The sequence below is a fragment of the Garra rufa genome, chromosome 3 (assembly GCF_049309525.1).
Source record: "Garra rufa chromosome 3, GarRuf1.0, whole genome shotgun sequence".
Taxonomy (NCBI): domain Eukaryota; kingdom Metazoa; phylum Chordata; class Actinopteri; order Cypriniformes; family Cyprinidae; genus Garra; species Garra rufa.
The window spans coordinates 12218320-12229864 of NC_133363.1; the positions used below are offsets into that span (position 1 = coordinate 12218320).

General features: G+C 33.2%; 1 protein-coding gene across 1 annotated transcript in view; it reads left to right on the forward strand.

The window, feature by feature from the left end:
- Positions 1–11545, forward strand: part of myo9aa (myosin IXAa) — a 119783-nt gene that overhangs the window by 95332 nt on the left and 12906 nt on the right. The window contains exons 16-22 of the mRNA XM_073836549.1: positions 1608–1674; positions 4033–4161; positions 4271–4310; positions 4694–4816; positions 8130–8210; positions 8315–8425; positions 11256–11381. Coding sequence (XP_073692650.1) covers positions 1608–1674; positions 4033–4161; positions 4271–4310; positions 4694–4816; positions 8130–8210; positions 8315–8425; positions 11256–11381 — 677 coding nt within the window. The remainder of the gene's footprint in view (positions 1–1607; positions 1675–4032; positions 4162–4270; positions 4311–4693; positions 4817–8129; positions 8211–8314; positions 8426–11255; positions 11382–11545) is intronic.

The window sequence follows — 11545 nt, forward strand, 5'->3', positions numbered from 1 at the left end:
AATAGTGATATATTTTATACTTCAAAATTAGTAATTGACATATAACATGTTTATAGACCCCTGTATAAGTGTAGATATACACTTATAACAACTTAAAATAAAATAAAATGAAATAAACTACATTGAAATAAAATAAAATAAAATAATGCAGTTTAAAAATGCTTTAGATTGAGTTTAGCACGACTCACAGGACATACCAACTTTCCAAAATTATTTTAGGACTATAGCATATAGTGCAAATTTTATTTTTTAGTAAACTATTACATTAATAACTATTACTAATACATAAAATAATTTCAGAAAGTTGGTATGTCCTATTTTTATGACTATAACAGTATAACATGCTCTTGAGGAGAAATTATGAAAAAAAAAAAAACCTGTCCTGAGGGTGTGTAAATATTAAGCAAATTTTATTTTTCAGTAAACTATTTCTTTAAGGAAACCTAATTTGATGAATTAAAATGAAATGAAATAAATTGAAATAAAATAAAATACATTAGAATAAAATTAATAAGTAAAATATTAAATTAAATCAAATTAATTAAATTAAAATTAAATTATGCAGTTTAAAATGGTTTTAGATGGAGTTTAGCATGTGACTCACAGGACGTACCAGCTTTCCAAAATTATTTTATGACTATAAGAATAATGCTCTTGAGAAGAAATTATGAAAATTAATTAAAAATATATAAATACATTTAAAAAACCTGACATCCTGAGTGCATATGTGACCCTGGACCACAAAACCAGTCATAAGGGTCAATTTTTGGAAATTGAGATTTATACATCATTTTAAAGCTGAATAAATAAGCTTTCTATTGGTGTATGTTATAGGATAGAAGAATATTTGGCCGAGATACAGAATCCGAGGTTGCAAAAAATTAAGAAATTGCTTTTAAAGTTGTCCAAATGAAGTTTTTAGCAATGCATATTACTAATCAAATAAGTTTTGATATATTTACAGTAGGAAATTTACAAAGTATCTTCATGGAACATGATCTTTACTTAATATCCTAATCCCAATAATCCAAAAGTAATCAATCTATGTCTTGTGAAGTGAAAATCTGCGTGTTTGTAGGAAGTAAATCCATCATTAGGGCGCTTCAACTGTAAACTGTCTCTTTTGGTCAAAATGCGAGTCAGTAATTCACAATCTGTTTCAAAGAAGAAACAAACTCATCTATATCTTGGATGTTCTGAGGGAGAGCAAACATTAAGCAAATTAGATTTTTGAGTGAACTATTCTTCTAAGGAAACTTATTTAATCGCCAACAAAAATATATTCAATATATGGTATGTTTTCAATATATCACCCAGCTTTAGTTGTGGTACAGTGAAAGTCTCCAGGTATCCTTTTATATGTGGATGTATGAACCCAGAAACTGTGTGTGTGTCATATGTAACTGATTCACATAAGCATGTTTCAAGTAATTCACCTCTAATTGAATGGTTATTCATTTCATCAACATCAGTATATTAATCAACATCACATCCTGTTATTCTCATGAGAACCATTACACAGTCCTCTCATCACTACTCACTCATTTTCCATATTACCCATGTTTCTGGAGGCGGTCTGGTTGTACAGGTTTTGTGCTCTGTTTCAGGTGTGAACAGGAGGAACCCTCGCACTCCACTATCTGACCTGCAGGGAAGCAATACACTCAATCAACGGTAAGAACACCTGTTTTGTCTTCTGGGAAACGTGAGTATTTTCTCTAGCCTCTGAAGGGTAGTACTAAATGAAAAAATATATTATATTTAGGCAAAATAAGAAAAATTTACACATCTTCATTCTGATCAAAAGTTTTCACCCCCGGCTCTTAATGCATTGTTTTCGTTCTGAAGCATCAGTGAGTGTTTGAACCTTCTGTAATAGTTGCAAACGAGTCCCTCAGTTGTCCTCGGTGTGAAAAGATTGATCTTAAAATCATACAGTCATTGTTGGAAATGGTTCAAATACACAAAAATGCTGTAAAACCAAATAAATTGTGGGACCTGAAGGATTTTTCTAAAGAACAGCAGGCAGTTTAACTGTTGAGGACTAACAAGGGACTTGTGAACAACTATTTTTAAAAAGAAACAAAAAAACTGCTGTGGATCATTCAGAACACAGTATTAAGAAGCTTTTGAAATTTTCTCTTGTGGAGTATATCTCGCATATGAACAAAGTCATGTCCTGTATCTCTCACTGTATCCCTTGGCATTTAAACATCTATAATACCATTGCAAATAAATTTAGCAGTTGTAACGGGGTCTTTTTTTTTTATCTATCTAAAATTTGTATTTACATTTAAATTTCCTCAGATTTTGGTGAATAATAAGCACTGTGACTTACAAACTTTACAGTACAGTACTGCTTATATCCCCCATAATAATAATTCCAGTGGAGGTGGATATCCTCAATCCACTAGCACTCTGATAATATTTTCCTGGAGAAAATAGCTTGTTAATTTCTCCGTGTGGGTGTAGAGTTAGAGCAGTGACTCCACAGATACCCGGAGGACGACCCATGGCCTTTTCCCGGCTTCATGCTTTGTTAATGACTGCATGGCACTGCGATTAGTCCTGATATCCAGAACAAGTGGCAAGAGCCGAGCTCACAACGGCTCTTTTGTTGCACTGTAAAGTCCCCCTAATCTGTTTTGCAACCCCACACACTTTTTGGGTTACAAAGTGACCATTAAACACCAGGAAAGAGCAGCTGCTTCCTGTGTGATGTAAGAGTGGAGTTATTCGCTCATTTGGAGGACAGGCAGTAAGCTGATGGGTAATTGCTCTCCACAGTCCACGACCACATGCTCCACTGACCTCCTGTACACACAGAATATTGCCATAAAATTCCTGTCAGCCCCCTCACCTTTTTTAATTTTGGGGTAATTTGACAGATTTTTCCCAGGGGGTTTTACACATTAAAATTAAATAGTGGTTTAGTCAAATGAATATTCCAGTCCTAGAAAAGGATGTTTTAAAAAAAATCATCTCTGTCTTTCACTTGATTCTAAATACTGTGTTGTTACCTGAATGATCCACAGCTGTTTTTTTTTTTTGTTCAGGAATAGTTGTTTATGAGTCCCTTGTTTGTCATGAACAGTTAAACTGCCTGCTGTTCTTCAGAAAAATCTTTCAGGTTCCATAAATTCTTTGTTTTTTTTTAACATTTTGTGTATTTGAACCCTTTTCAACAATGACTGCATGATTTTGAGATCCGTCTTTTCACACTGAGGACAACTGAGGGACTCATATGCAACTATTGCAGTAAGTTCAAACGCTCACTGGACCTCCAGAAGGAAACCCGATGCATTAAAAGCTGGGGGTGAAAACTTTTTGAATTCGAAGATCAGGGTAAATTTAACTTATTTTGTCTTCTGGGAAACATGTAAGTATCTCCTGTAGCTTCTGAAGGGTAGTACTAAATGAAAAAAATATGATATTTAGGCAAAATAAGAAAAATTTACACACATTCGTTCTGTTCAAAAGTTTTCACCCATAAGTCTTAATGCATTGTTTTCCTTCTGAAGCATCAGTGAAAGTTTGAACCTTCTGTAATAGTTGCATATGAATCCCTCAGTTGTCCTCAGTGTGAAAAGATGGATCTCAAAATCATAGTCATTGTTGGAAAGGGTTCAAACCCACAAAAATGCTGTAAAACCAAAGAATTTGTGGGACCTGAAGGATTTTTCTAAAGAACAGCAGGCAGTTTAACTGTTCAGGACTAACAAGGGACTTGTGAACAACTAAATTAAGCTACTTGCTTTCTTACCTGCAGAAAACCTAGATGTACATTGACTGGTAAACTCCTTGAAACTAGGGGTTACACACTGTTACGTTATCCTGCTTCATACATGCAAAGAACCAAAACCACGTCTGATCAAAGAAAATGTATTTGAAGCCTTTTCAATCATTAGAGTATCCAGAATGATTGAAGTCAAACATTAGAAGTCTTCTTTGCAGTTTGAGGAATAGACTCTGAGTTAGAGATGTGAGAAAGTTGTATGTGTTTGATAGTTATATTTTTGCTGTCCCTTTCAGAGAGGGATGGAATGGCCGTGCTGGGAGACAAAACCGTCTGTCCTCCGCTGTATCCTACAATGAAGAGGACGGCATCTTCGTCAATTCCACCAGCAGTAAACTCCTGGAGCGAGCCCATGGCATCCTTATGTGAGATTCTACATCTGTGCTACACAGAGCTCTTAACTTGTGTTGTAATGTAATCAAATACAAGAGGCTACTGCAATAGCATAACCAATATTATATATGCTTTTTTCAGGAGAAATAAAAACTATAAAATGAAGCCCAGTCTTCCTAAGGTACGAATCCCATAACGTACTTTCTTCATCCTTTTAAAGAGTTTACACAATAACAAGTCTGTCATGATCTATAACATTTTTAGTTTTATTTCCTCACATGGTTTTAGAATACTTGGAATTTTGTACCATACAAGTAATTTGTCTTTTTTTAATGCTATGTTATGTTACATTTTAAAGATACTTTTATTTATTTTTATAGCTGTGATTGCCATAAACAAAATTGACTTCTCCTTTTGTGATCAATGAAAGTCCATATGGTTTTATAATGACACGAGGTTCTGTAAACGCTAAACAAATTTGGATTTTTGTGCAAAATATCCCTTTAATTGATCTCTCTAAGCTTGTGCCTGACTGACTGGATCTATTTCTGTCTGCTACTGCAGCACTTGCTAGATGTGAAGTCTCTGAAGTACCTGAGTAACCTGACGTTACATGACCGCATCACAAAGTCCCTGCTGCACCTCCACAAGAAAAAGAAACCCCCAAGTATCAGTGCCCAGTTCCAGGTCAGATTTCGCTCTCTTTCTTAAGAGTACTCTGAATCATCGCTGTTGTGTAAGTGTGGTGTAATTCCACCCTGTATAACTCTGTTTGATTAGCCGCAGTAAAAGCCCAAATTAATGACATCATGTCTGTCTTTGATACAATAATACTTTTATTTGCTCTGTCATTCCCAAACTCTTTTGTTTTGGTTTTACTAAAAAAAAAACAAGTCTGTGATTCATAACATTTGCGATCATGTGATGCAGTAATTTGTCATATGGGTGTTTTTATCTGGACAGGATGTCTTACCTACCAGAGCTTGATCTCATGAGCATTACAGTCAATTAAATTAGCTGATCCTCTGAATATTACTGTGTATTACAGTTGTCAGTTTTGTTGTGGGTTTTACATTTACAAGTTTTTCCTCAATTGTGGTCACTAAATTCAATTAAATTAGACATTAAAAAAGTTGACTTCAACAGTGGATATATATGAATCATGGAAGAACTGTACTTTTTGCAATTTTATTTCTAAACCACCATAAATATAAGCAGAATTTCTCAAGTCAGCATTCATTTTATGGTGACCCTTTTTAAACATTTATAGAATAAAATGGTTGATGACTAGCTTAGTTAGTTAGCATTTTCTATATAGTATTTTAAATGCATAGAATTATAATTTTCACACTTTGTGCATACTTAAAAAAAAATTGGAATGTCTTTGTTTATATAAGCATAGTTGAAAACATTTAAATTATCATAGTTTAAAACTGAAAGTCTGGGGCAAGAGGAAAAAATCATAAAATCTAGATTTTTAATGCAGTATTAATATGACGAAATCTGCTTTTGACAGTAGGATCTGCTAAATGAATACATGTAAAAAAAAAAAAAAATGTCAATTGCATTTAACATAAAAGTGCATTTAGTTGTTCATTAAAAATGCAGCATTGTTTGACATTTCACTCTACTGGCTAAGAATTACATTTCTCTCTAGTGTCTCAGATTGAGACAGAGAGCTGTAAACATTCACTCGCTCTGTAGTTCTGGGGCATCTGGCAGCAGGCCTGCACAAATGTGTGGATGACCTCACTTCCCACATCCTGTTCTGTGCGGCTCTCACTTTGGGAAGGGAGAGTGAATTCCTGACCACCAAAATAGCTGTATTCCCTCTGAATAGGGTGATGCAGACATGGAAACACACACAAAGGTTGTTCCAAAGTCTTGAACAGTAGCATGTGAGATGCTATATGTACACTGCCATTCAATATTTTTTTTTTAAGTAAGTCTCTTCTTCTCATTAAGGCTGTATTTATTTGATCAATATAGCAAAATACAGAAAAAAACATTCATTTTGTGAAATATTATTGCAGTTTTAAAAAACGTTTTTTTTGTTTTTATATACTTTAAAATGTAATTTATTTCTATGATACAAAGCTACATTTTCAGTATCATTACTCTTAGTTTTCAGTGTCACGTGATCCTTCAGAAGTCCTTCGAAATATGCTGATTTATTATCAATGTTGCAAATGGATATGGTGCTTAATATTCTTTGATGAATAAAAAGTTAAAAAGAACAGCATTTATTCAGAATATACATTTTTGTAACAATATACACCACCTTTCAAACATTTTTTTTTTTTAAAGAAATTAAAACTTGTATTTAGCAAGAATGTTTTAATATAAAAGTTGAACAAAAGTCAAGACTTACACTACCGGTCAAAAGTTTGGGGTCAGTAAGAGTTGTAATGTTTTTAAAGAAAGTCTCTTATGCTCATCAGTGCTGCATTTATTTAATCAAAAATATAGAAAAAAACTGTAATACTGTGAAATGTTATTACAATATAAAATAATGGTTTCTATTGTAATATACTTTAAAATGTAATTTATTCCTGTGATGCAAAGCTGAATTTTCATCAGCCGTTACTTTAGTCTTAAGTGTCACATGATCCTTCAGAAATCATTCTAATATACTGATTTATTATTAGAATTATCTGTATTGGATTGTATATTGCAACAGTTGCCCTGCAAAGTATTTATTTAGAAATTGTGATATTTTTTCAGGATTCTTTGATGAATAAAAAGCTCAAAAGAACAGCATTTATTCAAAATATAAATATTTTCTAACTTTTTTTTTTAATCAATTTTACACACGCTTGGTGAATAAAAGTATTAATTTCTTAAAAAAAATAAAAAATAAAATAAATAAATATAAAAAAAAGAAGAAGAAAATTTATTTACTGACCCCAAATTTTGACCGGTAGTGTATATTGTTAGAAAATATTTATATTGTGAATAAATGCTGTTCTTTTTAACTTTTTAAAGAATCTTGAAAAAAATTATCACAGGTTCCAAAAAATATTAAGCAGCACAACCATTTCCAACTTCGATAATAAATCAGCATATTAGAATTTTTTACTTTTTATTCATCAAAGAATCCTGAAAAAAATATCACTGGTTCAAATAAAAAAGCAGCACAACTGTTTCCAACATTAATAATACATCTAATATCAGAAATATATGATATTTGAAAGTTTATTAAAAAAGGAACCCATTGTTTAAAATTTAAATTTTTTAACAAAAAAATGCAGTCTTGATGAGCAGAAGAAACGTCTTTTAAAAAACATAAAAAATCCTACTTATCCCAAACTTTTGAACGCCAGTGTACATTTTGGAATGGCATATGTGTGCCATATTACACTGATATTTAAAATATTATTTTTCTAAAATAGAAAAATTCAAGTAGACATTGTTGTTTTCATTCAGAATATCGTTTTCAGTTGTCTTTTGGTGTGAAATGTTCTTGACACAGGTTTTGTAAGATTATGACTAAGAAGAAACCAGAGAAATGTTGCAAGCCATATTTAAACTTGTGCTGCCTTCATGAGCACTGTAGCTCAATGTGTTATTCAGCCAGTTAGAATAATGCAGACAACATACTGGTTGTGTTTGCCATGTACAGTCAAACCAAAATTTATTCAGACACCTTCAACCTTCTCACATTATCAGTTTATTCGCTATAGTTTAGAAAACGGAAAAAAATATGTCAGAACAAATTCATCTTGATAATGTCAGATAACTTTGATAGAAAGTCAGGTCAAAGTGTCAAATCTAATTTTTGGTCAAATTTGTATCAGTTTTACTGGTAGTCCACTGTATGAAGAATTTTTGGGTATAATATGTCACAGTTTAGTTTATTTTGCTATCCTCACTTACATAAATAAACTATAGTGTCCTGCAGCCACTAGTAATAAAAAAAAGTTATCTGGTGTCTGAATAATTTTTGGTTTGAAATCTTGTTTATTTATTAATTTATTTCTGCTATTTTATTTCATTTAAGGCCTCTCTCAACAAACTGATGGAGACGCTTGGTCAGTCGGAGCCGTACTTTGTGAAGTGCATACGATCAAATGCAGAGAAGGTGTGTGACTCCATGTGAATGTTTTGTATATATTTTACTCATACTGTACTGATTATATACATTTCTGTGTTTACTGATTGACATAAATCCCTGCTTCTTTTTAGCTTCCTCTGCGTTTTAATGATGCCCTGGTGCTGAGACAGCTTCGTTACACAGGCATGCTGGAAACCGTGCGAATCCGACAATCTGGTTACAGTACCAAGTACACTTTTCAGGTGAGACGGATGCACACACAATAAAGTTTTGTTCAAAAAATGTTTTTGAAAGAAGCATCTTTATGCTTGATTAAAAATACAGTCAAAAGAGTAGGTTAGTGAAATAATATTACAATTTAAAAAACTGTTTTCTATTTTAATATATTTTAAAATGTAATATATTCATGTGATGCAAAACTGAATTTTCAGCATCATTACTCCAGTTGTCAGTGTGACATGAGCTTTTGAAATTATTCCAATATGCTGATTTGGTGCTCAATAGTGTAGTAAATAGGTTTTGTGGAAACAGTGATACATTTTTCAGGTTTCTGTAAATGTCCTTACTGTCTCTTTTGATCAATTTAATGCATCCTTGCTTAAAAAAGTGTTGATTTTTAAACGTATTGGTCCTACTGACCCCAAACTATTGAATGATAGCGTACACTACCACTGAAAAGTTTTTGAACCGTAATGTTTTTCTAAAGAAGTCTCTTCTGCTCACTAAGCCTTCATTTATTTGAGAGAAAAACTGTAAAATGTTGAATGTTGAAATATTTGTACCATTTAAAATAACTTTTTTTCATTCAAAAATATTTTAAAATATAATTTATTCCTGTGATTTCAAAGTTACATTTTTAGCATCATTACTAAAGTCACATGATCCTTCAGAAATCATTCTAATATTCTGATTTGCTGCTCAAAAAACATTTATTAGTAGTATTATTGTTTTTGTTGAAAACAGCTGAGTAGATTTTTTTTGATGAATATGGAGAGTTCAGAAAAACAGCATTTGTCTGAAATACAAATCTTTTGTAACATCATAAATCTCTTTATAATCACTTTTGATCTTATATTATATGTACTGTAAGCTTTTGAACGGTATAGTGTATAATGTTACAAAAACTTTTAATTTCAGATAAATGCTGATCCTGATCTTTTTGTTCATCAAAGAATCCTGAAATAAATGTTTTAAATATTCATAATAATAATAATAATAATAATAATAATATAAATGTTTCTTGAACAGCAAATCAGCATATTAGAATGATTTCTGAAGGATCATGTGACACTGAAGACTGAAGTAATGATGCTGAAAATGTAGCTTTGATCACAGGAATAAATTACATTTTAAAATATATTCAAATAGAAAGCAGTTATTTTAAATAGTAAAAATATTTTACAATATTACTGCTTTTGCTGTGTTTTGGATCAAATAAATGCAGGCTTGGTAAGCAGAAGAGACTTCTGTTCAAAAACTTTTGACTGATAATGTTCATGGATTGGTGCAATTTCTGATTCTATCATCATCTTCCAAAGCTGAGATCAGTGTTTCCAGTTATTCACTTCCTTTCCTGGGTGTGTCTGTCTGGGGATGATTCTGTTGTTTTGGCCGCTTTCTATGAATTCAGCCCAGGCATGTAGATGATACAAAAGGATTGGTTTTTGCACTGTGAGTCCCTATTGACTTATAGCTCAAACAAATAGTCAGCTCTCTTTTCAATAATTAATAGTGTTTTCTAAGGCAAGCCTCACTATTACTTTTGCTTATGTTAAGTACCGTGTAAAACGGCCTTTATTTGAATGTGGAAATTGAGGAGTATGTGTACTTTTGCGTCCATTACTTCATATGTGGTTGAAAAAAGAAAAAAGGAATGGATACAAAAATACATGGATTCCTAAAGGAGAAGTTCACTTCCAGAACAAAAATTTACTGATAATTTATTTACCTCCTTGTCATCCAAGTTGTTTATGTCTTTCTTTCTTCAGTCGTGAAGAAATTGTTTTGTGATAAAAAAAAACATTTCAGGAATGTTCTCCATATAGTGAACTTTTATGGTGCCTGCGCCCGCGAGTTTGAACTTCCAAAATACAGTTTTAGCACAGCTTCAAAGGGCTCTAAACGATCCCAGCTGAGGAAGAAGGGTCTTGTCTAGTATTACAATTGGTTAATTTCCAAATAAAAATGTACAATTTATATACTTTTTAAGCTCAAATGCTCGTCTTGTCTAGCTCTGCGTGAACTCTGTGTATTCCGGTTCATGACAGTTCCAATCTCATTTTCTCCTCTAACTTTAGAAAATAACCAATCGTTTTGCTAAATAAGACCCTTCTTCCTTGGCTGGGATCGTTTAGAGCCCTTTGAAGCTGCATTTAAACTCGATTTTTGAAGTTCAAACTCTGAGAAAAATCCTGAAGTCTTTGCCTCAATAAACATAATTTCTTTACGAATGAAGAAAGAAAGACATGAACATGTTGATGACAAAGGCGTGAGTAAATTATGAACCACTGATCACATGGACTATTTTGTCGATGTTCTTGGTACCTTTCTGGGCCTTGAACGTGGAAGGACCCTTGCTGTCTATGGAGGGTCAGAAAGCTCTCGGATTTCATTAAAAATATCTTAATTTGTGTTCCAAAGATGAACAAAGGTCTTACTGGTTTGGAACAACAGATGACAGAATTTTCATTTCTGGATGAACTAACCTTCTAAGCTCTCCTTTTATGAAACTTGAGTGTTTTCGACTCCACTAATTCGTGTAAGATATGAAGCTGGTGTAGTTAGCTAACTTCACAGAGGCTCTCTATAGTCTGCAATAAAAGTGGCCAGGAATAATTGCATACACAACAGCATCTGCCTCCCAGACTGTCCACCCCCAGTAGACTGCATTGATGGAGACTTCAATAAGGAATGCCTTCACAGTGATGTTAGTGTTTGGAAATCTCCCCAGTTTTAAAGCCTTAATGAGAAATGTCACTTCCTGGACACTTCAAAAAGTGAATGACTTGTTTCGTGTGTACGGAATCCAAAAAAAAGATTGACTGTGTTATGTCTCTGTGTTATGCCCTCCAGGACTTTGTTCAACACTTCCATGTGCTGTTACCAGAGGGTACCAACCAGGCCGGCAAGGAGGCTATCAGACGGTACTTGCATCAGGTGGATCTCATTCCCGAAGGGTTCCAAGTGGGCCGTACCATGGTATGATCAACCTTCAGCCTCTGCCAGTGATCGGACTTAATTAAATTCCTGGAGTATAACTTTTTCTGATGCCTTTGGGATGACACACATAGTCCATTCATGGTTAGCTTGGTTGGAAATGTACAGTATTGCACGCATGTGACGTGTCTCTTTATTTGTGCATG